Source organism: Opisthocomus hoazin, chromosome 8 (genome assembly GCF_030867145.1).
Source record: "Opisthocomus hoazin isolate bOpiHoa1 chromosome 8, bOpiHoa1.hap1, whole genome shotgun sequence".
Classification (NCBI taxonomy): Eukaryota; Metazoa; Chordata; class Aves; order Opisthocomiformes; family Opisthocomidae; genus Opisthocomus; species Opisthocomus hoazin.
This window is the reverse complement of record NC_134421.1, coordinates 71,869,027-71,896,238: the sequence shown is the minus strand read 5'-3', so window position 1 is coordinate 71,896,238 and position 27,212 is coordinate 71,869,027. Positions and strand designations below refer to the sequence as shown.

At 45.1% G+C, this 27,212-nt stretch overlaps 1 protein-coding gene across 2 annotated transcripts in view; it reads left to right on the top strand.

Annotated features, from left to right (window-relative positions):
- CHCHD3 (coiled-coil-helix-coiled-coil-helix domain containing 3) overlaps nt 1–27,212 on the top strand; it is a 179,173-nt gene that overhangs the window by 124,778 nt on the left and 27,183 nt on the right. For both annotated transcript variants that reach the window (XM_075428453.1, XM_075428452.1), the window contains exon 6: nt 19,617–19,687. In XM_075428453.1, the coding sequence (XP_075284568.1) occupies nt 19,617–19,687 (71 nt within the window). The remainder of the gene's footprint in view (nt 1–19,616; nt 19,688–27,212) is intronic.

Here is a 27,212-nt window from a genome sequence, read left to right as displayed (position 1 = left end):
ATACCAGTGAACAGCTAGACTATTTTTTTGACTTAACATTACCAAATAACACAATGCCAGTGTAACACGCCCCTTGAAATGAATACAGACCATATTGTGTTCGTTACACATTTCAAACAGCTTTCATGATGTTCCTTCCCTCTTAAGAATTTACTGCTGCTATTGTCGCTTAATTTTTTGAATCTTTCTTGTAATTATATGTTTAAAATAATGTGCAGAATGCTGAAGGCTTGAGAATCTCTTGCAGCTGAGCAGGCAGTAGTATTTCACTAGGCTTTCAACTCAGCAAAACAAAATATTGCTATGTAGAGATAAGAAGAATTATTGTGTAACAGTGGAGGTTGGACTTCCTTTTTTAGAAAATATGAAGAAGGGTGTGGTTTTTTTTTAAATGCTTTTTTGAACGCAGAAAATGACCCTTTTAAAGTCAGAAAACTTCAATGATTTTTTTTTCTTTGAATTATTGCCATGAACTGACAAGAGATGATTTCAGATACTTGTCAAATTGAAAGAACTTCCAGAAAAACCTGAAAAATCCTTACAAGACCTGTGCTTTTGTATTGGAAAACCAAGTGTCAAGTGCTACATATGTTTGTACCGTACGAAGTGTGGAATATTTCTGAAGTGAGAGTTTTACGAGTGGTTAACAGAACAAGCATTTATTGACAATATTTGAGGGGATGTATGATGCCTTTTTATTTGACTAATTGCTGTAATTAAAACAAGCTTTTGGACACATGAAGCTATTTTCCTGTGTTCCTGAGTTTACTGTCAGTATTTTACTTCTCTTCTTCTTTAGGCTTTAAGAAACAGCATGAAAGTGGAGACAGAGTAGATAGAAAGCTTCAGTGTGCAGGTACCATAAATACAATTCCTGGTGACATGATCCACAGGACACAGATTTAATGCGCATAAAGAATCATCCGTGGAGGTGTTCAAGACCCAACTGGACAAGGTCCCAGGCAACTTGGTCTTGTTGGACCTGGTTTGAGCCGCGCACTGGGAATAGGTGACCTCTGAAGGTGCCACCTAAATTACTCTATGAGTTGGCGCTATAAAATGAAGGTTGCTGATTCAGAGAATTTACCTTATCACATGTTACATCTGGAGTATAAACAAATAATTACAGTAATACATGCAGCATTACAAAGAGACACTGGAGTATTCAGTGAGCTTACAATGATGTAGATCCTACAAGGTATTTCCAGATCTTATAATAGCAAAACAGGTGTTTTTCCCATACTGGGTCTAAGATAGCTGACCAAATCAAAGCTATGGGGCTTTTGCTGAGTGGCTTTGGTACTGTGGAGGAAAAAAGAGGAGAGAAAATATTGACTATATCAAGTGCATTCTGAATGCTCCCATATACTACATAGAAGGTGTTACATAGGATAAACTGCAAAAATCAAAACTTGCAAATACTTCCATGTATTGGTCAGGCAACTGTGTTAATCAGTATAGAGGTATAATTTATCTAGCTGGACCTGTTGCTGTAAGGAATGAAGGAGAATTATAAATGATTGTGGTAGGGTTTCTGGTATTTTGAAAAGAACAACTGTGTAACTCTTCCCTCGGTTGTTATGTATTACATTGCTGTTGTGTTGGCATAATACAAGTGTATGGCAGAGTTTGCTGTGGGGAAAAGTTGGTCTAAATTACTCTGTCTTTGCATATCCTCCTTTGTGAGATTCTGTGGCACTGATGCATTTTCTCTAACACAGCGTGAAGAGGAAACATCTAGTCTGTATTAACTTTCTGGGTTCACTCAGCAGTTGCTGGTGAGAGGTAGACACCACTGAAAGTTGATCAAACCATCCCGTCCGTTTGGCTGTGGATTACTGAGGAAGCGTAGTTTCAGCATCTGTCGCTGGGTAGCTGAGGTTGGGTGTGATGAGTCCCATCCTCAGAGACAAGTGCCAGGGACCATTGTCGGCACGGGTAGAGGGATCAGCAGACCTGCTTCCTAACAACAACCGTGACCTACGCAGGCAAGTTCTGAGTTCCCAACACTTTCTTGGAGCTAGCTTTTTGGAGAAGCGAGCTGCCCATGGTTTGGACGGGTGTACTCTTCACTGGATAAAGAACCGACTGAATGGCCGAGTGCAGAAACTGATGGTGAATGGAGTTAAATCCAGCTGGCGGCCGGTCACCAGTGGTGTCCCCAGGGCTCAGTTTTGGGTCCGGTCTTGTTTGACATCTTTATCAATGATCTGGATGAGGGGATTGAGTGCTCCCACAGTAAATTTGCAGGTGACACCAAGCTGGGCGGGAGTGTCGATCTGCTGGAGGGTGGAGGGCTCTGCAGAGGGGTCTGGACAGGCTGGATCAATGGGCTGAGGCCAACTGTGTGAGGCTCAAGAAGGCCAGATGCTGGGTCCTGCCCTTGGGTCACCACAACCCCACGCAACGCTCCAGGCTTGGGGAGGAGTGGCTGGAGAGCTGCCCAGCGAAAAAGGACCTTGGGGTGTTGGTCGGCAGCCGGCTGAACAGGAGCCAGCAGTGTGCCCAGGTGGCCAAGAAGGCCAACGTCATCCTGGCTTGGATCAGCAATGGGGTGGCCAGCGGGAGCAGGGCGGGGATCGGGCCCCTGTGCTCGGCACTGGTGAGGCCGCACCTCGAGTGCTGTGTTCAGTTTTGGGCTCCTCACTGCAAAAAGGACACTGACGGGCTGGAGCATATCCAGAGAAGGGCAACGAGGCTGGTGAGGGGTCTGGAGAGCAAATCTTAGGAGGAGTGGCTGAAGGAACTGGGGCTGCTCAGGCTGGAGAAGAGGAGTCTGAGGGGGGACCTTCTCGCTCTCTACAACTACCTGACAGGAGGGTGTAGTGAGGTGGGTGTTGGTCTCTTCTCCCAGGTAACTAGTGATAGGACGAGAGGCAATGACCTCAAATTATGCCAGGGGAGGTTTAGATTGGATATTGGGAAAAATGTCTTTTCTGAAAGAGTGGTCAGGCATTGGACCAGTCTGCCCAGGGCAGTGGTGGAGTCCCCATCCCTGGAGGTGTTCATAAAACGAGTAGATGTGGCACTTGGGGACATGGTTTAGCAGGCATGGTGGTGTTGGGTTGACGGTTGGACGTGATGATCTTAGAGGTCTTTTCCAACCTGTGATTCTATGATTTGCCGAAATAAATGGACACGGTCTGGGGGGACTATGTATAACACAGGCTGCATTCTCAAGAAATAACTAAAAACCTGTTCAGACTAATGAGGAAGAGGTGTCTGCGAAAGGCTGCGGATGTCTGGAGAAATACAGGTGTATAACACAAGTGATCATTGTGAATGGAAAGGAAAAATAAAGACACCAGTGGGAGAATATACATATGTAGGACAGAATACACACTAAAACCTGCAGGAAGGTTGAGAAGCAGAGTGACGGCTCGGGCTTGGAAGATGCACTGAGCACTGCAGGAGGGAGAAATGAAATGGGTAGCAGCAATAAACAGAACCTGCAAAGAACGCGGGGAAGAGAAGCCCAGTAAACAGTGGGAATCATCTTCAGAGGTCACAAAACTTAGTTATGAATTATGAATGTTTTCTGAGGTCTGCGTTTGAATTATTTGGCCTCACGTATCATGCAGCTGTAGGAATTTTGTGGCGTGTTGCCTTATTACTTGAGAGCAACAGAACCACGTTTTTAACTTCCAGAGGAATGGATTTGGTGCTAATGATTATACTGTGGCATGCTGAGACAATTAATCGGTTTCTTTTTCATAGGTCCTGGATTTTCTGTTCTGCAGGTTTTTGAGTGGGAAGGCCACCTGACTCGGTTTTGGCTGCATTTCTTTCAGAAGGCTGTTTCCGACCAGAATGGGTCTGCTGGGATGCTCTGTTGTAAAAGCATTGAAATATTCTCACATTAGTTTGATTTAAACATGCTCAGAGCTCTTTTCGTTTCTTGCTTCACTAAATATGAGCATAGCTCTCAATCTAGACGGAGTGTAAAACAGTTTTCTTGGATTCGGGTACTTATCGGTGATCCAAACAAATACATACAACGTTTTTCACCGACTGATTTTTTTATACCCTCAGCATTCTTGATGTACCAGTCCTGATATTCCCTCACTGCTCGCACGTGGTGTTCAAAGCAGCTGCAAAAGACCGTCCTTGAAGTACTTCAGTCACTTCATAAGCACCAAAACCTATTATCGATATGTAGTTTTTTACAGTTTTGCTTAGCTCTCGTTGTATAGCATCAGCTGTCAGTCAGTTGATATTCGGTGATTGAAGGACTTTCTGCCTTGATGGCTTGTAGGTGGTTTGACATGGATCATGAACTTCGCACAGTGGAATAATGGTCTCTCCGTACTCACCTCCTCTTTACTGGCTTGCTGATCCTGACCTCATCGAAGTCTTTTCACCTGACAGTGATGCAAACAGCCAGATACCAACATTTAGAACATTTGTGCCAGCAATATCCACAAAGGTTTATTGGTCTTACCAATTGCGAACTTAAAAGTGGTCCTGAATAATAAACTCATGGTGCTTGGATACTACAGCTTCTAATTCCACAACACGAGAGCTTTAGTAGTATCCAAATGGACGCCGGTGACGAGTGGTGTCCCTCAGGGGTCTGTACCGGGACCGGTGCTGTTTAACATTTTCATCAATGACTTAGCGAGATCGAGTGCACCCTCAGCAAGTTTGCAGATGATACCAAGCTGAGTGGTGCAGTTAACACACGAGAAGGACGGGATGCCATCCGGAGGTACCTGGACAAGCTTGGGAACTGGGCCTGTGTGAACCTCATGTTCACAGGTTCAACAGGGCCAAGGGCAGGGTCCTGCACCTGGGTCGGGGCAACCCCCACTACCAATACAGGCTGGGGGATGAAGGGATGGAGAGCAGCCCTGAGGAGAAGGACTTGGGGGTACTGGGGGATGAGAAGCTCAACATGACCCAGCAATGTGTGCTGGCAGCCCCAGCAGGCCAACCGTGCCCTGGGCTGCATCCCCAGCAGCGTGGGCACAGGGCCAGGGAGGGGATTCTGCCCCTCTGCCCCGCTCTGCTGAGACCCCCCCGGGAGTCCTGCGTCCAGCTCTGAAGCCCTTAGCACAAGGCAGAGCTGGAGCTGTGGGAGCGGGGCCAGAGGAGGCCCCAGCAATGATGCGAGGGCTGGAACCCCTCTGCTGGGAGGAAAGGCTGGGAGAGCTGGGGCTGGTCAGCATGGAGAAGCCTGGGGGCACCCCTTAGAGCAGCTGCCATCACCCATAGGAAAGATGGGGAAAATCTTTTCAGCAGGGCTTGTTGCGACAGGACAAGGTGCAATGGCTTTAAACTAAGGGAGGGGATATTTAGACTGGATAGAAGGAAGAAATTTTTTATGATAAGGATGGTGAAACCCTGGAATAGATTGCTCGGAGAGGGGAGGCCTCTTCTAGTGGAGGTCCCATCCCTGGAAACATGTAAGGCCAGGCTGGACGGGGCTCTGAGCAACCTGATCCAGCTGAAGATGTCCCTGCTCACTGCAGGGGGATTGTGCTGGATGGCCTTTAAAGGTCCCTTCCAACCCAAACCATTCTGTGATTCTGTGATCGATCAAATTTGTTCTTGAGTCTCAGTGTAGCATCGGCATTGGCTGTGCTGAGACGGTTACTGCAGGAACGTTACCACAACCTGACATCAGCTCAGAAGAACAAAGAAAACTTTTTGAGTCTGTTATACGGGGACAGGAACGAGCCTGTGAGATGACAGTGTTGCTAGGACTGCGGGCTTGAGAGAGATGGAATATTTTAGAATTTCTTTCAAGAACTTCATTCTTGATCTGTTGAGGGTTGGCGCCTAAGTGTTATTTGTGGCACCATTGTGCTTTTCAAAAAATGATAATCTCGCACTCGTTCTGCCCTTAGGCAACCAATCTCGCTGAGCAGTGATAGTGGTAGATCTAATAAACAAAGCTAAACCCAGCTACTTTCCATTTATTTGAAAGAAGATATAGCTAATGTATGATTCTTTATGTTGGGCTTCTGCCACAAGATGAATTTCACATACAGCTGCAGAGCAGATTGCACATCTACAAGCCAAAATAGATTTTGCATTCTGATATCAGATATATCACTGGAGTGTAAGCATACATATTCATAGCATTATTTGGATTGTAAAGGGCCTTTGGAGGTCCAACCTCCTGCTCAAAGCAGGATCAACACTGAGGACAGGTGAGGTTGTTCAGTGCTTTGTCTAGTCAGATCTTTAACAGCCTCCAAGGCTGGAGATACCACAACCTCTTCGGATCCCTGTCCCTGTGCTTAATTATCCTTGGAGGGAAATATTTTTCCACATATCTCATTGGAACCTCTGTTTCTTTGGATTACAACCATTGTCTCTTGTTCTCTCACTGCACATCAGCGAATAGCCTGTCTGCATTTTGATAACCTTCTCTTAGGGCTTCTAAAGCTGCTGTTAGGTCCCCCCAGATCTTTGTCTCCTCCTGGCTAACCACGTGATGTTCCTGGAGCTTCTCCTCACAGGACATGTTCCCCCAGTTTGGTGTCACCAGCAAATTTGGTGAGCATGCGTTCCATCTCTGGGCTATTGATAAAGATGGTAAACAGGGGTGGCTGCGGTATAGACCGCTGAGGAACTCTACGTGCAGCTGGCCTCCAAGTAGAGCCTGATATTCCAGCCACATTTTCACCCATAATTCACAGAAGCAATTTCCTCTTATTCTTTCAGCGACTTTAATGGGAGATCTGTCTGCCTCTGAAAGCTGACCAAAATGAATTTGAAACAGGTGGTGTTTAAAGTGATTTTCCCAGACCATTCCTCTGACTGCAGAGGATGAGCAACATGACCTTCTAATTATGGCTGCTGTAGTCCGTAGAAGAGCTACCTTGAACTCATGGCTGTCTTTGTTTCAAGTTCGCAACAACAGCTTTGTGGGAGAGCTCAGATTGTCTTCTCTCGAGTCTCTGACACCTTGGGGCTTTGTAAAAGTTATTCATGTAGCAGGTGACCTGCAGCTACGCATGAGAGTAGCAGAAGACTTAAGCTAAATTGACTTTGTGCTGCTGTAGCAAAAATATACATATATATAGTTTTTTACTAGCCAGATATATAGAACCATGTACACTGAAATAAAATATTGGGGTGTCCTTGTAACCCACGGACAGGCACGCAAGGCTTACGCTGCTCCTAGTTTGCTTGGAAGCTGATGTAGTTCCCTGTGGTGTGGCTTTTGCTATGCAAAAGTGACACATTGGATCCGTATTTAAGAATTAATTCCATAAAGGCACCCAACAAGGGGAATTTTAAATCCTTTATGAATGTGCTGTTCCTAGTGCTGCAGTCCGTACCTGATGCCACTGAGACAAGGGGTTCCTCAACTCACATTTCTTGGGCATCACCCCTGGCAGCTGCAATCCCCGCTCCTGTGTGCCTCAAAGACAGCACTTGGCAACTTGACGTGTTCGTATGCCATTTTAGGGGGGGAAGTCTGCTCTAGGATGTGGAGAAATTATACCCGTTGGTACCCGAGGGAGAATGTAATTTATAACGTGTAATGGTGAAAGGGGTGAGACTGCGAAGGAAAGTTGTAAATAGGAATCATTTCGATGAGGCGTCTTGTCATCGGCGGGAGACGTAAATACAGTTGTGCGTCTCTAAGATTGAGAACATTTGTATTAAAGACTGTACTACAATTACATGCAGATTAGATGCTTGGCTGAATAGCTGTAAGAACTTTGAATAGATTTGTCCTTTTCACAAAGGTTTTCATTTTCTTTGGCAGCTCGGAGAGTTAACAAATTAGAGATCAATGTTCTACCAGGGCAGAAAAGTGAAGCGAAGCATATCTTGGGAGAAACTTTAGAGACATTAATAGTTGCAGTTAAAGGTATTAGTTAGTGGTGCCTGAAAAACAGGATTGGAAATTCAAAAGAAAAGGTCAAAGAATATGCGGTTTTCCCCATTTTCTGCTGATAACTGGGCTAAGTACTTTGCCCCGCTTGCTGCACGCTGCATGTGGACTCTTTGACAAACACACGTCACGAAATCAAACAAATGATGCTGGGAAGTGAATTCTTCTGGCAGAACATCTGCCAAGGTGCAGCATGAGTTTCTCCTTTGTTTCCTTGCTTTGAGTAGGTTGTAGCACGGTCTCTTTCTCTGGCACCTTCAGCACTATTTTGGGTACGTTTTTGCCTTTTCATTCCTCTGTAGAAACAGGTATGGGGTGGCATGGATGTCCAAAGTCCTCCCTGCAGTCTCTAATAGCTCAGATATCTATTTGGTCAGAGGGACAGTCTCCTGCAGAGCCACTTTCTTCCAGGACCTAACAGGAAGATGACCACAGGGGTTTTATGAAGGCTTGGGAGTGAAGAGGATAGGAGAGGGAATTGCACTTGAATTTCAGCCAACACAGGAAATTTATAGCTCACCACCCTCACGATGAAATTTATTCCTTAGATCTAGTCTAAATCTCCCCTCTTTTAGCTTGAAGCCATCAACCCTTGTCCTATCACTCCAGGCTCTTCGATAAAGTCCCTCTCCAGCTCTCTCGCAGCCCCTCCAGGCACTGGCAGCTGCTCTAAGGTCTCCCCGGAGCCTTCTCTTCCGCAGGCTGAGCAGCCCCAGCTCTCCCAGCCTTTCCTCCCAGCAGAGGGGTTCCAGCCCTCGCATCATTGCTGGGGCCTCCTCTGGCCCCGCTCCCACAGCTCCAGCTCTGTCCTGTGCTGAGGGCTCCAGAGCTGGACGCAGGACTCCCGGGGGGATCTCAGCAGAGCGGGGCAGAGGGGCAGAATCCCCTCCCTCGCCCTGTGCCCACGCTGCTGGGGATGCAGCCCAGGGCACAGTTGGCCTTCTGGGCTGTGAGCGCATATTGGTGGGTCGTGTTGAGCTTCTCATCCCCCAGCACCCTCAAGTCCTTCTCCTCAGCTCCATGATCTTGCCAGGCACAGAGTTGAAACTGACTGGCCTGTTGTTCCTTGGGTCTTCCTTTTTACCCTTTTTAAAAATGTGGTTTTGTTTGTACTTTTCCAGTCAGTAGGAACTTCACCAGACTGCCATGACTTCTCAGATATGACGTCTCTTTCTGAATTGTCCTGAACATCCTTGTTACGTGGTTGAAGTTTCTCATTGGGGGATCTGATGTGTGCCTTTCTGGAGATCACCTTCACAGAATCACAGAATGTTCGGGGTTGGAAGGGACCTCTGTGGGTCATCTAGTCCAACCCCCCTGCCGAAGTAGGGTCACCTACAGCAGGCTGCACAGGACCTTGTCCAGGTGGGGCTGGAATATCTCCAGAGAAGGAGACTCCACAGCCTCCCTGGGCAGCCTGGGCCAGGGCTCCGTCACCCTCAGAGGGAAGAAGTTCTTCCTCCTGTTCAGGTGGAACTTCCTCTGCTTCAGTTTGTGCCCGTTGCCCCTTGTCCTGTCGCTGGGCACCACTGGAAAGAGTCTGGCCCCGTCCTCCTGACACCCACCCTGCAGATATTTATAGGCATTTATTAGGTTCCCCTCTCAGCCTTCTCTTCTTCAGGCTGAACAAGCCCAGCTCCCTCAGCCTTTCCTCCTAGGAGAGATGCTCCAGTCCCCTCACCATCCTCGTAGCCCTAAACAGCCCTAACCTTCATGCTACAGTTCAGAATTGGAAAACTGGTTCACTATGGGCAGCAGCCATTCTTTTGTGGAAAGGTGCTTCGTCTGAATAGATTTTTACAAAAGCTGAATGCTGGATGATTTTCAGCACTATGACAGGTACAGAGAACTTTCTGGTCCGTTCAGTGAGTTCATGTCTTTGGATGAAGGCAAAGCAATACCAAAGGCAGTCAGTCCCCTCGATCAAAAAGGAGTTCAGAATAGCAGGTAAAAACCCCGACACAAGCAGAAGTCATCTGAAGTACGTAGGTTCCGTAAGTGCGGAGTTGGCCGTCTTTCGTTTCATCTCCAGAGTTGAAACATGCAACAGTTGGCTGAATGGTGCAGCTGGAGCAGATGAGAGAAGTCATAGCTTTTATAAAAAATAACTTATCTAATAATTTGAGGAAAGGCCTAATCTGATGACATTTCAGAAGGAATTACTTCATTCGTATATCATTTTAATAGCATCTGAGGTAGAATCAAGATGCAGTATTACTTGGGAGTCTGTATGATGTTACATGCTTGGTTTTCCATAGCTTGTTAAAATCAATTCAGAGACAAATCGAGGTTTTTAATTCAAATAAAGATGCCAGAAAATCGGTCATATATTTATGAAACTGTGATTTAATTTGGAACTGGGCTGTATACACACTGCAGTAGGCAGTGGGTAGTCCTGTTCTCTTTTTGTTATCTCCCCCAGTTCCTCCTCTTCGTGCTCACTTGTTTCTTTTTGTGACAGCTTCACAGATGAAGCATGACTGGATGTTTGAAGGCCGTTGCTTCTAACAGTTAATCTTGCTTTTTGATTTGTAATCCACATGGTCTGCTTTATAGTTGGCGTAACTGGGGCATGATCTGGTGATCGTCCACCTTTCAGGGTGTATCCCCCCGATACCCAAACATGCTCCTGCGTGGTTTTCCTCTGCGCAGCTGCTGTAACGGGTCTCCTTGGGCAGCGGTGGCCGTGCCCAGCTGCTTGTCCCTACTTTGCAGCCCCAGAACAAAACAAGAAGGACTGTGGCAGTCTTAAGGCTGGAGTCAAATCTGGGAAGCAACTCTACAGGCTGAAGAGCTAGCCCTTCCTTCTGGCTTTGGACATCTGCTCTTTTAAGGCCATGTAGATCTTGGGCTGCGTGTCAACAGAGTGAATAAAACAGAACGCTTCATATTATCTGCGAATGAGTTTGTAAAAGATTCTGAGATGGAATGGCCAGAAGTTCAATTAAGGGGTAAAAGAAAGCTCAACTTCAGCATGAATGGATTAAAAAGAGGCAAAGAAAACTTTCCAGTTTGCTATTCAGGGAACATGATAATCTTTGCCTGCCGATGCTTTGAGTCCTTCCGTGGGGGAGGATGACAAGGGAAGAGAAGTCTTTAAATTAAAAATTCTCCCCTGACTCTCAAAGGTGCCAGCAGCCCAAGCTCTTCGTTCCTTTGGTGGGTGGAGCAGGTGCTGAGCTGCTCTGAAGTCAAGCTGTGCTCATTTTTGTCTTTCACAGCACTAACTGGAAGCAGAGGCCAGATTTGTCTCTTTTGTATGGAAGTCGCGCATCTTTTTCTTTGTCAAATAAACTGTTAACTACATAACTATTACATTAAACAAAATAAAACGAAAAAAAACCCAACAAGAACCAAACCCTTAAATAAATTGCATGAATGTTACTCTCATATTTAATCTGCTCAGGGCATTAAGGGCCAAGGGGCTTAAACGGGACATTTCAGTACCAAAAAGAAGTCGCGGTGTGTCTGCAGTGAAACCAGTTTCAGCACATTTGTAATAAAATAGTGCATATGGGTGGTGTATCTTTAGTGAAATTAAATGAGGGCTCGCAAGTTCTCCTGGTACTTTTGATAACCTTTTATCAGCTTGGATGACCCAAGACCTTTCAGAACTTTATCCGGCTGAAAATCTTCAGAGTAAAACATGCACTTCTGTTTTGCGGTCCCACATGCGGACAAAACAGCTGACCTTATGAGGTTCTGTAGGGATTTATTTTCTTGCACAGACCTTTGAAATCAGATCTGTCTAGCAAAATAGTTCTCCTCCTGTTCTTCCACAATATGTTCTTCGAGAAGCTTCCCCTCCTACTTTTGTTCGGGGAGGATAATTATGGGGACAAACACGATGAAAATACTTTTGCCTGTGGTCAGACCTCATTTTTCTCTACCTGAATTATAGCATTATTTATACTTGCTATGGCTCTGTGTATTTATCACGGGAAATTGGATGGATTTAAGATTAAAATTCAAGTCCTCTTTTCTTTAGCTGCTCTTCCACAATGCCAGTCTATGCTTCTCTCTGTTCTCCTTTCTGAAGGTAGCTCTTAAAAAAGCATTTCTTCCCCCAAAATGACAAATCCTGATCTTTCTTTTCAAAGGATACGAGGGGAAAAGTGTAGAAAATACTACTTCTCACTCGATTTGGTTGCACCAGTACAGGCTTGGGGCGGACCTGCTGGAGAGCAGCTCTGCGGAGAGGGAGCTGGGTGTCCTGGTGGATTAACGTTAACCATGAGCCAGCAGTGTACCCTGGTTGCCAAGAAGGCCAACGGTCTCATGGGGTGCATTAAGAGGAGCGCGACCAGCAGGTCGAGGGAGGTTCTCCTCCCCCTCTACTCAGCCCTAGTGAGGCTCCACCTGCAGTGCTGTTTCCAGTTCTGGGCTCCCCAGTTCAAGAAAGATGAGGATGGGGACAGACTCTTTCCAGTGGTGCCCAGCAACAGAACAAGGGGCAATGGGCACAAACTGAAGCAGAGGAAGTTCCGTCTGAACATGAGGAAGAACTTCTTCCCTCTGAGGGTGGCGGAGCACTGGAACAGGCTGCCCAGGGAGGTTGTGGAGTCTCCTTTTCTGGAGATATTCAAGACCCGCCTGGACAAGGTCCTGTGCAGCCTGCTGTAGGTGACCCTGCTTTGGCAGGGGGCTTGGACTGGGTGACCCACAGAGGTCCCTTCCAACCCCTACCATTCTGTGATTCTGTGATCCTATGTGTTATGTTTGGGCCATAAACACTTAAGTAAGTAACTAAACATGTGGTGGTCCTATTCAGGTCAATTAGATTAAAGTCACATATGGAATTAGTCACTTAACTAAACATTGTGAGTTTTTGCAGTTTTTTTCAACTAAACTCCTCTGAATGGATTACTGCCTGCATGGTAACTAACACAAGGTTACAATATTTAAAAAAAAAAGGATAATTTTGGAACTGCATTTTAAGAATTTTCATTAAGGTAGTTGAAACTGGGCAGAGTTTGGACACTTTTTGGATTTTGGATTTTGCCGTTCCTGGGAAAATGTGCCTGAGCTTGTCCCACTTCAGCTCAGCAGGATAGTTGGTTTATAGTTTATAGTTTATTCCTATAAAAATACCAGTTCACACGTTTGCTAAAACTGTGGTCTACTTCCTCTGGCTCAGATTTTGCTTATCTTACCAAAACCCTCTGCCATACAGATTCAGGTGGGTCAGGAGAGAAAACCAATGTTTCCTGCACTGTCTTTACCTGCTTGGTGCTGCTCCTCAGGACTTGGCGAAGGCTGAGGATGACTTGCTCCTTGGAGACTGTCACTCTTGGACTGTCAAAATGCGTGTTGGCCAGTGCAAAACCCAGTGGCCAGAAAACCAGCCCAAGTACAACGCCCTGTGCGAGAGACTGAGAGGGCAGGAGGCGTACACTGAGGACATCAGAGGCACAGCCTGAAAGAGGGGTCTGGGTACGGACGGTTAAAGAGGCTGTGAGAAGGCAGACGGCAGTGGAGAGTCTCCTCTTTTGAAGATACAGGGTAGGAAATACAGTTAAGATTAGACAGATGGAAGAATTAGCTGTCTGGACTGAAGGAACAGGGCAGAGAGGTTGATAGCTATTGAGAATATCGGAACCTGTAAGACAGCTTGGCCAGCAAAACTCCATGCTACCTTCTATTTTATTACTTCAGGCAGAAGAGAGGAGTGTGTTGAGAATCTTAAACATCATAATTTTCCAGGTGATGCAAGCTTGGTGTCATGATTTTACATAGAAGCATAGAATGGTTTTGGTTGGAAGGCACTTTTAAAGGCCCTCTAGTCCAACCCCCCTGCCATGAGCAGGGACATCTTCCACTACACCAGGTTGCTCAGAGCTCCATCCAACTTGGCCTTGAATGTTTCCAGGGACGGGGCATCTCCCACCTGTCTCTGGGCAACCTGTGCCTGTGTTTCTTCACCCTCATTGTAAAAAATGTCTTCCTTATATCCAGCCTAAATCTCCACTCTTTCAGCTTAAAGCCATCACCCCTTGTCCTATCCCTCCAGACCCTTGTCACAGCCCCTCTCCAACTCTCTCACAGCCCCTCCAGGCACTGGCAGCTGCTCTAAGGTCTCCCCTCAGCCTTCTCTTCCCCAGGCTGAGCAGCCCCAGCTCTCCCAGCCTTTCCTTCCAGCAGAGGGGTTCCAGCCCTCGCATCACTGCTGGGGCCTCCTCTGGCCCCGCTCCCACAGCTCCAGCTCTGTCCTGTGCTGAGGGCTCCAGAGCTGGACGCAGGACTCCCGGGGGGGTCTCAGCAGAGCGGGGCAGAGGGGCAGAATCCCCTCCCTGGCCCTGTGCCCACGCTGCTGGGGATGCAGCCCAGGGCACGGTTGGCCTTCTGGGCTGTGAGCGTGCATTGGTGGGTCATGTTGAGCTTCTCATCCCCCAGCACCCTCAAATCCTTCTCCTCAAGGCTGCTCTCAATCCCTTCATCCCCCAGCCTGTACTGATTCTGGGCATTGCCCTGACCGAGGTGCAGAATGACAGCATTTCTAGCAGTTGCTGGGTTTCTTTTTTTCTCTTTCTGTAGCTTCCTCTTTGCCGTTATTTTATTTTGTTTTTAGCTGTCTGCTGGAAAAATACCGAAGTGCTAAACTCCAGTGCTTGCACGTTGGAAAATGTCAGCACAGAAGGCAGTGGGCTTCTTCAGTTGACGTGAACCACCAATGTGTCGCCATGCCTGCTCGTGTAACTGTTGAGGTTCCCCCTTGTGACCTTACTTACTCAATGTATTGCTCTGTTTGCATGGCATCCATTATTTATTTCACATCATTCAAACTTTGAAAAATTGCTAGCTTCTCATAGGTCTTTCTGTGTTACCATTCCCATAATATTGAAGAAATTAAATTCTGTAACTCCTGTGGAAGGTAATTAAGGCTAAAGTTATGCATGGAAAAACTATGGTGACTTATGATCTCAAGTGCCTTTTGTGCTCAGTAGGAGGTAGGTGAGGCATGAAGTCTTGGAATCATAGAATCACTGAGGTTGGAACAGACCCCTAAGATCATCAAGTCCAACCATCACCCCAACCCCACCATGCCTGCTAAACCATGTCCCCAAGTGCCACAGCCACACGGTTTTTGAACCCCTCCAGGGATGGGGACTCCCCCACTGCCCTGGGCAGCCTGGTCCAATGCCTGACCACTCTTTCAGGAAGGAATTTTTTCCCAATATGCAGTCTACACCTCCCCTCACGCAGCTTGAGGCCATTGCCTCTCGTCCTATCTGCTTACTTGGGAGAAGAGACCAACACCCGCCTCACTACACCCTCCTGTCAGGGAGTTGTAGAGAGGGATAAGGTCTCCCCTCAGCCTCCTCTTCTCCAGACTAAACATCCCCAGCTCCCTCAGCCACTCCTCATCAGACTTGTTCTCTAGACCCCTGTCACCAGCTTTGTTGCCCTTGTCTGGACACGCTCCAGCCTCTCCATGTCCTGCTTGGAATGAGGGGCCCAAAGCTGAACACAGTATTTAAGGTGCGAACCCAGCTTATCCTTAGCTTTTGGTAGCATTTTGTGTGTTGGAAATCAGGCTCTCACTGATTAGGGCTGTGTTCCGCTGTTCAGATCTGGCATCCTGGGTTCACACCTGCTGACAGTCATGGCGCAGTCTGGGGCATACCCCTCGGACTGGGTTTTGGGCATTATATGTACTGGGGGATCACCCAGCATCACTCTGTGCCTGTTCTGCTCTTTATCCTACACGCGTGCTGTTAATACTTGTCAGAGTCCTGCAGTATTTGGTCTGGTCCAGTACATCAGTTTTTATCTTAAAGATGGGCAGTGTTTCTTCAGTCAAGAAGACTGGCAAGTGACGAGCGTGTACACAATTGGGTTTGTTTCCCCAGCTTTAGCAGCCTTAAAGTTAATCCCTGATTTTTAGTTATCGAGGCCCCCGTTGGGTCAGCAGTGACAGAGTAGTTCCTGTCATCCTCAGATCCTGAGGCTCGTGGGATCTCCTAGCCAGCAACCTCTGTGATTCTGGAGCACACCTCAGCGATCAGTTTAGCCTAGATCCTTGACTTGGAAGAAGCTACGGTTTAGCCATCAAGAACCAAATTTGCCACTTTGTTTTGATAATGAAGTCAAGGAACCTGCCCACATTGTGCCAGAACTCCGTAGCAGACACAGAAATAGCCTCTGCTACGCAGTCTGGGGTGATGATTAATTGCCATAGCCCTGACACTTCTGTTCTCTCTTGGAAGTTGCCGGTGTCTTTCGTAACACGCGTCCTGCTTCTTGCAACAAAGGAGATCGCAAAGGTCTGCAGAAAACCATCTTTTTTGTTGTTGTTACGCAGCAACAGAGAAAATTTCAAAGCGGGGGAGATGCTGTGTAACTCTGTAAGCGAAGGCTGTTTTGTAATGCAGGTGCCTGAGGGATCCGAATCAAAGAGACAAGGGAACTTGGTTGTGGTATTTGCTTCCATTTTAGTGGCTTGCTTAGATGAAAGAATCCTAGGGATAGATACAGAGCGTATATATCTGGAATGGAATAAAAATACATACATGTATTTATCGGGAAACTGAGGAAATTATTGTGTTAACAGTGCTAAGTTATATCACTATTTTTTCTGTATTTAGAGAAATGACCACAGCACTCGTTTCTGGAGGATTAGAGCGGAGTTCTAAAATGTAACTGCATCTCTGGATTATGGAGAGGATATCTCCGAAAGAGAACCTGAATGAATTTCAAAGGGAGATCTGGGCCGAGAAACACAGCACACTTTTATCTAATATAACAAATGATTTCGTGGTAGCTCGAGTCTACCATAGGATTAAAGCTTCTTGGCATATATAGCAGCACAGTTGATCACTTGAACTGCAATTAAAAAGTAGAACAAGTACGCTCAGAATATTGTTTTTGTGTCAGAAGTGCTCCTTCATGCTTGAAAATGATAAAAAATTGCAATCGATCCTTACAACTGTTGTGTTCATCTTTATTGATCAGGCAAAAGAAAGATAAATCGCAGCCTAAATAAGATTATAGTAAATGTTAGCATCGTCGGGGACTGGAGGATGATGGAGAGCTATTCATCATCTCAAACGGTGACCTGTCCGCACTCGCGCCGTAGCCAGGCTGCCACCTAATCGCGTACCCATTGATTTCATCCACGGCCAGGGAACCTGGATGTGACTGCCATTGGGCAGCTGAGATTGCTAAATGCGAGGGGGTCACTGATGTGAGGAGGATTTCATTTTCATTTTCTTACCGGCCAACGATGATTTATGAAAAAATAAATGACCCCAAGTCACATGCGCGGAAACCTTGATTCCAGTACGAACGAATTATTAGGTTTAAGTCTCAGGAGCAGGAGTGCAGCAGACCACCGTGCTCTTGGTGATCTGTGCGTGACCTTTGGCTGCAGTGGATGTTCCACCATTTCTTATCATTCATGGTAAAATATTAGCCTTGCAATACAATTTTACCCGTGTCTGGAGTTGGTATTCTATTTCAGTGGTTTCTGGACATTTGAAGATTATAATTCACAGGAAAGAGCCTCGGAAGATGAGATCCTCAAATGGAAAGGAAAAATGTTTTTTCCTTTTGTTTTCATAGATAGAGCTGCCTCTTTCAGAGTTTCCAGCAAGTGTTTTTGCTGTAGTGGCCTATCTTACCTGCATTCCTTGTAACGTAATTTGGTGCAGATAAATATCATAGAATCATAGAATCATAGAATGGTTTGGGTTGGAAGGGACCTTAAAGATCATCTGGTTCCAACCCCCCTGCCATCAGCAGGGACATCTTCCACCAGACCAGGGTGCTCAGAGCTCCATCCAACCTGGCCTTGAGCACTGCCAGGGAGGGGGCAGCCACAGCTTCTCTGGGCAACCTGGGCCAGTGTTTCACCACCCTCATGGGGAAGAATTTCTTCCTAATATCTAACCTAAATCTGCCCTCTTTTAGTTTAGAGCCATTCCCCCTTGTCCTGTCACTGCACACCCTTGTGAAAAGTCCCTCTCCATCCTTCCTGCAGGCCCCTTCAGGTCCTGGCAGGCTGCTCTAAGGTCACCTCGGAGCCTTTTCTTCTCCGTTATGAACATCCCCAACTCCCTCAGCCTGTCCTTGTAGGAGAGGTGCTCCAGCCCTTGGATCATCTTCGTGGCCCTCCTCTGGCCCTACTCCAACACATCCATGTCCTTCTTCTGTTGGGGGCTGCAGAGCTGGATGCAGGACTCCAGGTGGGGTCTCCCGAGAGCGGAGTAAAGGGGCAGAATCCCCTCCCTCGCCCTGCTGGCCACGCTTCTCTTGATGCAGCCCAGGATACGGTTGGCTTTCTGGGCTGCCAGCGCACATTGCCGGCTCATGTTGAGCTTGGTGATCGTATTGCTCAGGACATGTTTACTAACCCAGTGATCAAGGAGACTCTTTCACTTTGACTTTTACAAAGGAGTGATCTCTCCAGTTACAGGGTTTTAATTTTTTTATTTTCCATAACAATGTGTTAGGCATAATGGTTTTTCATAACATCAGTGTCTTAAATAAACAACACTGCTTGCTTTACCCAAAATAAAATTGGAACGATACTTTCCATGGACTGCGTTGTGCCATCCATGTATGTTAAATGTTTTCAAGATGCGAAATCAATGTTGTGGCATGAAGAACTTTAAACCATGGTATAAATAGGTAGATTGTTAAACTAAGGATTCAAAATAGTTTTTATGTGATCATGCAGCGTGTGATTTTGTAAGGGTTGTGTTGCCATGTTAATGTGACGCCGTGGGATGCCAGATGAGACTCAAGAGCTGCGAAGCTACGGAAGGGTTCTTGGAGGTGCCAGCAAAATCTTTATACGTCTCCTGTTTGCCCCACAGTGGAGAGAAAAATGATTTTGGAGAACTTCTGAACTGCTTTAACTTTTCTTTATTCCTCCAACTGTGAGGCCAGGTGCTTTAGTTATTACATCTTAAGTCCAACTGTGCTAAGGCTATAAAAACCTCTTTAAAAATACCAAGTATATATTATCTAGACATGAAGCATCACAACATTAGAGTGATTTGTCTTTGAACATCCTACATCCCACTGAGCAACTTTGCCATTTTGAAGTCTAGAAAAGTTTTATTGCTTGATGATTCAATCTTGTCTTGCTTGCGTTTTGGAAATTAATGATTTGGTGGAACCGAGTGAAAGGGAGTCCTGGGTTTAGGGGAGATGAAAATACATTCTGAAGCTGCCTGATTTGAAAAATTAAAATTAGCAGCTGATTGAAGCGACCTGGAAGTTTGGAATATTAAAATAACTCACTGCGAGAGGCATTATCAAGGCAAAGAGCAAAAGAGAAAGTCAAGCCAGAGTTAATTTATTGTGCAGCTTTAAAGTTTGACTTGAGTATCGCCTGCAGACTAGATGGGGAGATACATATAAGTAACACAAACAGGGACCTGCGAAGAAGTGAGGATTCAGTAGTTTAATTTTTTGTTTGTTTCTTTTCTCTAATGGAGAAGCTTCAAAGTCTCCAGCAGCACTTAGTGCTAAATATGTGATTCTTACCCCAAGTCTCTTTGCAGTTTCCTGCTTAAAAACTCTTTTGCATAACCTTTTATCTCTTTTGCATAACCTTCCAGAACCAAGAGGACACACTTGTTTAAAAGAAAAACCAACAACAACACGTACATTTTGAGGGTTGGGGTTTGGGGTTTTTTTTTAACAACTTCAATGGATAAAATATCCAAATTAGCGTTACTAGATATTAGCATGCATATAATCGATATTATATGAGATCTGAGTTGTTAATTTATTTTTTTTTTAAATTTTCCAGAGTGCCCAGTTCTACAAAGTTACCACGGAGCAATACCAAAAAGCTGCCGATGAAGTGTCAGCTCGGTTCAAGTAAGTCTTTTCTGCTGTTATTTTTGAGCCTGGCAGCTGGAGGAGTTCTTACCAACACTAAAACGCACAACAGTTTCGCTTCCCCCAGACATAGATGCTATCGGTCTGTGCTGGTTCCTGAAATGAGAGAATTTTGAAGAATTTGAAAGCCACTGCATGGTAACCATAGGCTGCGTAGAAATTGTATGCGCGGTTAGTAATGCGCTAATTAATTTATGTTTGATAAGATGCGGGAAATATTCTAAAAATATATTCCTTAGCATTTTTTCTCTAATGGAGAATCAAAAAATGTAGTTCCAACTTTGCATTACAATAGTATTCGTCCTGCGCTTGCGTGATGTGAAAGGATTTAAATTAGCAACTTCACTTTGCCCCTTAACAGCGAAGGTCAAATTAAATAATTTCTATTAGTCCGGAGGGTGGTTAAATGAAGATATAGTAATTGATGGATCCAAGTGACTCTGACCCTTAGCCTTGGACTCTTCTCTTGCTGCTGGTTCATCCATTAGGCAGAAGGGCCCATTTATCATTTTAGTAAGGATACAGAGAGAACTTTTTACAACCTTTTAGTCTCAGCAGTAAGCAAGATATACTGTATGAAGTGAAAAAATCTGTGACAATTTTTAGGTTTGTGGAGGGGTTTTATTTTGTTTTGGATTTTGTTTCGGGTTTTTGATCAGTAAGGAGAGAAAAGGCCTTTCTGAGCTGCTGATAAATTATATAAATTACGTTCTTAACTGTAAGATAAAAACGATCTCATCTCTTAGTAGCATGGATTGTTAAATATTCTTCAGTGTAGATATAAACCCTTTGTAGTGGTTAATGGTGCAGAGTATATTGAGGGCTGAATTCATCTGTCCAACAAGAGGGACAGAGTGACCGTTGCCGCGAGGTCTGGTTTCAGCATAATTCGGAGGGTTTCCCGTGACGGATGGGAAGCCTGCTGTGTTCTTATTCATTCTCATTTTTTTTTTGTCAGTGATAAGATTCCCATCAAGGGGGTGTTTCCCCTTCCTTTGTCACAGTGGGGTATTTTCAGGTTTTGAAATCTAATTATTGCCTAATTTCACTTGCAGTATTCCAAAACAAGCTTTAGCTGTGATTTGAAGTAGTTGTTGATAGCTCCAGGTGGTTATTGCAGTTAGAGGTGGGAAATGGTTTCGGGTTTGGTTTTTTTTCCAAACCTGGAAAAAATATTATATATTATTTTTATATAAAATTATTGTTATAAATTATTATTAAATTTTATAAATTATGATTATAAAATGAATAATATATAAATAATTTCCTAAGTAAATCAAGTGGTTTTGAGTTCCTTTTTACGCAGAGGGAGCTGGCAGCTGTAGTAGGGACCAGTCTCTAGCATCAGGCGAGATCTTAACAATTTTAAGAAAGCCATTTTGAAGGATGTTTCAGTCTGTCTGCATAAACCAAAGAGTATTTAATGGAAAGGGATTTGGAGAGGGAATCAGGGATTCCTAACACTTGATGAGATTGGTCTGTTCTTAATTTTCTAGAAGCTAAAGGTATAAATAGAAATCGCCTATTTGACCCGTCTTCGCTGGAATGCCATTGCTGAAATTGCTGGGCTTCCTTTGCATTTCAAGCTGAATTTTCTGAAAAATCATTTGGAGCTTTTTGATCCGTGGATCCAGTTTTGGTTCACTGCCTTCAAAAAACAAAAAGAAAACATTATGAAAAGAAAAAGCTACCTGAAATATGCGCATAAATTGAAGGAGATTTGATAAAGTACATGAAATATCAACATTACTTTGTAATTTAGAAGTTTTCCTTGTATAAAATCCTTTTAAATGCCATGTCTTTTTGTTGAAGGTTTAAATTCAGCAGATGTTACTTTATCACTGCCTTTTGTATGTAACCTGATGGATAAATTATGAATGATTTAGTGAAACCTAAAGATGATGCTCTTTTGGTGTCACCAGGCACTTCTCATGTTCAGTTTAATTGCGTGTGAGGATTGAGGACAGAGTTTCAAGCAGTGGAGTTTAAAGAGCTTGTTTAATTGACTGTAAAAGAAGAATTAAATAAGGTTGAACTGCTAAATTTTGTTAATGCGTAAACCAGTGTGCTGCATGTCAGTGTGATTTCAGGTTCTACGCGCGAGATTAATAGATCTAATTGTGGTATTACAATGAAATAGTCTCACTTTATTTTAAACATGTCTAGAATTAGTTACTAAGTTTTATTGTGGTGACTTGCATTTCTTCAACTTTTTGAGCTACATCTCTTTCAAGAGCAAAGAGGAGCGGATAATTACTTAAATATTTCCTGGATTTTCCTTTTCCTTCCTCCATTTAGTCCCTGAAATTACATCAACTGTGGCTTCATCAGTCTTTAGGGATAAATCGCCCCATTAAAGAGGGAAAAAACAAAGATGCCATATAGACTTGTATCGGAGAACTGACAGGTCTTCTGTACTTTGTCTCCCGCCCGTACTGATGCCTGCTCATTACCTGCTCCAGCGCTGCCTGGGTTAGACGGAGATTCCAAATGTTCATGATAAATGTTTTATCTCTGCGAGGTCCTGATTCGCATTGATCAAATTCTGAATTATCAAATGGTTCATCTCTCTAAGACACTAATTCACATTGATCAAATCCTAAATGACCAGGTTCGGTCAGTTCCTGCAGTACACAAATTACATTAAAACAACATTACTAAAGCATGCTGCCTTTTCTAATGTAGGAGTTATGTTACCCACAGTTACATTATAACCAGAATTATTATATTATGAAGATGTCTCTGGTATAATGAGAAGTTTACACAAGAAGAAAAGAATGCAATATTACAGGAAGAGCTGGGCTTTGGGCAAAGATTTGAACTTTAACTAATCAAATTCTGCATTTGAATTGTGTATTTTTTCCTTAATTTGAAGGCCTGGTAGCGGGAAGTTTGGCAGCTGTGGTGGTGACATTTTATTCCCCTGTGGTGTCTAGAGCCAAGTAACATCGTGATTATTCATTTAGGAGTTGAGTAAGCAGACAGGGCAAATTCAACCTAAAAGAAATGTTTTTCCTATATCTTTTGCGGCTTTTGATTCACAGAATCACAGAATCACAGAATGGTAGGGGTTGGAAGGGACGTCTGTGGGTCATCTAGTCCAACCCTCCCGCCGAAGCAGGGTCACCTACAGCAGGCTGCACAGGACCTTGTCCAGGCGGGTCTTGAATATCTCCAGAGAAGGAGACTCCACAACCTCCCTGGGCAGCCTGTTCCAGTGCTCCATCACCCTCAGAGGGAAGAAGTTCTTCCTCATGTTCAGCTGGAACTTCCTCTGCTTCAGTTTGTGCCCATTGCCCCTTGTCCTGTCACTGGGCACCACTGAAAAGAGCTTGGCTCATTCCTTGCAGTGGATAATAGACTTCACAGCTGTGGACTAGTGCTTTTTTCAAAATATTTTGCCGTTCCTCTCCTGCTCCACCATGCTCTCATAGACTACATGGAGATGCTTCTTGTGGCTGGTGTCTTGGCAAAAGCGTGGTCCCCAGGTCCTCTTTGGGGATCGGCTGTCCGTCCTGGTTTCCGCTGCCCGGGTGGGTTTGTGCGAAGCAAAGCAAGGGTGAGGTTTTCACCGATATCTCAGTGTGTCACTTCGGTGTCACTTCTAACGTCCCGCGTCTGCAACGAAGCCATACTCTGGATCTTGTGCGTCATGGCACAGGGTTTATAGGTGTTTGTATGTTTTCAGACTCGTGGGTGAAATTATTCAGCTCTACCAGTTCTAATCAGGGAAGATTCTTTGCATCGCCTGGAAGCTTGGGCGCTTATTCTGAATTACAGATTTTGATGGCTTTGTTCCCTTACTGTGAGACTTTTGGTCATGAACCTTGGCATCAGGAGGAATGCCTCTCAGGAACTGGAGGAGCTCGTCTGAGTAAGCACACAGAGGTTTGGGATGTGCTCAGGCTGCTTCACGTGGTACAATCTCCACACGTTTGAGGCGTTTTCGAAACAGTTTTACAAACCAGGTCAATACGTTTCACGCGATCCTCGATCATTTCCGTTGCTCTGATCACTGATGGAGGTGAGGGCTCGGTGATGGCCAGGCAACGGGCTATTACAACCTTGAGAATAGGTTCAGCAGGAGGTTTGATTCAGGAGAGAGTGAATGGGAATAAATGACACAACATCGATATCATTTCTTCCTTTAATTGGAGACTTCTGTATCCTGAAGCTTGGTTTATTAATGTTTACTGAAAATAAAATATGAAGCACAGCTACGTTTGATGGTTACCTGTAAATGCATAGAAACATGAAGAGTACTTCCTTTAAGTTGTATTTCAGCTAATGTTCTTTTGAACTGGGGAGTGAAGCTGAGAAAAATTGTAATGAAGCGATGTTAGATGAATAACAGTGGCACTTCGATCTTCAGATATCATTGTCTCACAAAGCAGCGGTGCCAGTTTTCTGGACATCGAAAAAAAACCATGCGGTATAGAGAGAAAATAAGCTTTTTAAAGACAACATTGGACTGCAACCAGGGAAGTGTGGGCTTGTTTCACTGTCCTTGTTACTCCTCTAATGTTTGGCACATATGGTGACTTTTAAGGGACTCTTCTACACAACCCGTAAATTAGGAATTATTGATAGTTCCTTAATGCCAATATCTTCAGTAACCATCGTGTTACTGTAACATGGAAATCCGTGTTGGAGATACCCAGGCAAATACTTTCTGCGTTGTCTTTGCTTGTGCAGATCCACTGGTGAGAAACTTTCACTTTTCTAGCGGTTCCTTTTGATGCCTTAATTAGCATTAGTTGCTTTTACAAGCTAAAGTTAGAAGTACAGGATATAAATTATTTGTGAAATACTACAGAGTATTTTTCCGGTAACAGTAAATAGAAAGCTATTTAGAAATCCTTGGACAGAGCCTGCAGGCTTGCTGCCTTTGAGTTGAGCTCCCCTTGCTCAGCAAAAGACGACGGGCTTTAAGTAGAAACATGCTGAAGTCATCTTTCCTCTTACAAATGTAGCAAGTATGTAGAATCGTAGAATCATTAAGGCTGGAAAAGACCTCCAAGATCATCAAGTCCAACCATCAACCCAACACCCCCATGCCTGCTAAACCGTGTCCTGAAGTGCCATATGCACAAGTTTTTTGAACCCCTCCAGGGATGGGGACTCCACCACTGCCCTGGGCAGCCTGGTCCAATGCCTGACCACTCTTGCAGTAAAGAAGTTTTCCCCAATATCCAATCTAAACCACCCCTGATGCAACTTGAGGCCATTGCCTTTCATGCTATCGCTGGTTACTGGGGAGAAGAGACCAACCACCGCCTCACTACAACCTCCTGTCAGGTAGTTGTAGAAAGCGCTAAGGTCTCCCCTCAGCCTCCTCTTCTCCAGACTGAACAAGCCCAGTTCCCTCAGCCGCTCCTCCGCAGACTTGTTCTCCAGACCTCTCACCAGCCTTGTTGCCCTTCTCTGGACATGCTCCAGCCCATCAATGTCAGTACAGGGGCCCGATCCCTGCCCTGCTCCCGCTGGCCACCCCATTGCTGACCCAAGCCAGGATGCCTCTGGCCTTCTTGGCCACCTGGGCACACTGCTGGCTCCTGCTCAGCCGGCTGTCGAGCAGCACCCCCAGGGCCTTTTCCGCTGGGCAGCTCTCCAGCCACTCCTCCCCAAGCCTGGAATGTTGTGTGGGGTTGTTGTGACCCAAGTGCAGGACCCATCACTTGGCCTTGTTGAACCTCATACGATTGACCTCAGCCCATCGATCCAGCCTGTTTATAGTATATACAGTATATAGGGCTTTGTCATGAAACGGTCATTTCAGTATTCTGTGCCTGCTGATGCTGTTGCTGGTAGTATTCTTGAATTCTTTTTTCACGTGTTACGGCTGGGGACGACAGTCCCGAGTTATCGGTGACACCCCGCAGATGAGCGTGGGACTGGTATGTTGGTAGCTTTTGCTGGTAGGAGAGCACAGTGTTAAACACCATCAACTCGCCTTAAACCGTAGAGCTTTTCTTAGCAGCAGGGGTGTTCGAATAGTCTGATTTCTCTGTCTGTCTACTCTGCCACCCCATCCATCCCCTTTTTGTTCCCCAAGGCTGCGCAGACAGTTGTGCTGACACCGTGCAGAAGGTGGCATAGCAGTGGGAGTTGCTCACGCTGTTGGTTTACCAGCGCTGTGGTCTGATATCTAACGGCATTGCACTTAACGAGCAACGTGCAAATGGTGTTCTGCCGGTGGGATGTGATATTGGCACCCCTCTTAGGTTTGAACCAGTCCCGATTCCGAACACGTAGAGCTGCTTCAGGTAGGAAGAGAAATTGATAGAGACTACAGATCTTTTCGGTCTCTGTTATTTATCTTGTACATCCAGAATCCTGTTCCTTCTGAATGCGAAAGGAATAAAACAGAATCTGTTTTCTTTGCTCGCTCCTTTCAGCCAGCGCTAGGTGCGGATAGACTCACCTGAGGGCTGCCGTGGCAGAGCTCGCTCAAACAACGTGTTCAGCTTTCTGCTGCTACTTTGTCTACGTGGTTTGGCTCTGACGCAGCGTTCCCTCGGCTGGCGAAGCCCTTTTCGCCGTGTGTGCCTTACGCATGCCTTCGAGTCGGAGCGAGGAGGCATGGCGTAGCTGTTTCTGCCTTTTGGATAGAGATGCCTGTCACTTCAGCAGCTTGGCTTGGTGGAGGGACGTTGGTGGTCAGTAGTTACCCCTGTCTCAGTTGCTTTTGAACCTATAAACCTATAAATATATCTCAGAGGATATCCTTGGAGCAGCTTTAGAATATAAAAATTCTAAACCCCCTTCATTCAGTACATTTACCTCTGAAATGAGGATCACTTCATAAATGACAACTTTAGTTTTCCCTGCAGCAACAGAGATGTTTAACTTTCTTCCTTTGATCAATGCAGTCCATTAGGAATGAGAGTACTCAACAGAGCTGGATGAAATATTAATTATGCGCTTTTTAGCTGGATGCAGATTATTCTGAACGAGGTGGGAGCAGGGGATTCTGGCGTAATATCTGTGTGTTTTTCTGTTAAGCCCAGAATCAGGAGGCTGTTTGCATGGGGATGTGCACTTTCATTGAAATATTTGGGCTGTAACATGAACTTTAAACGTGCTTATTTGGTCAGGAGACAGGTTTGAAGCACTGAATGTGTTTTTTGAGGGTTACATTAACTTTTAAAATCCATTACTCAAAATTTAGGTAGCGTGTTAATGAAGAGGGCCAAGCCAATTCTTTCCATGTTTGCCATAATGCTTTTTTCCCTTCTGTTTCCTTTCTAGAAATCATGGGTACATTCGTTAAATCTGCCCTCAGGCTATCACTGGTTTTTCTGGAATGGGGAAAGCTATCTTTAATTTTAGTAAAGCACAAAGTCATGACTAGGAATTTTTTTTATTTGATATGAATTAGTACTTGAAATAACACAAGAGTTTCTGGAAGGTGGGGTAGTTCCAGTGGGACAGAGTTATAGTAGGATAACCATGTGGGCAGACGTGAACATCTGGAACATCAAACTCCCCATCTGCAGTGCTG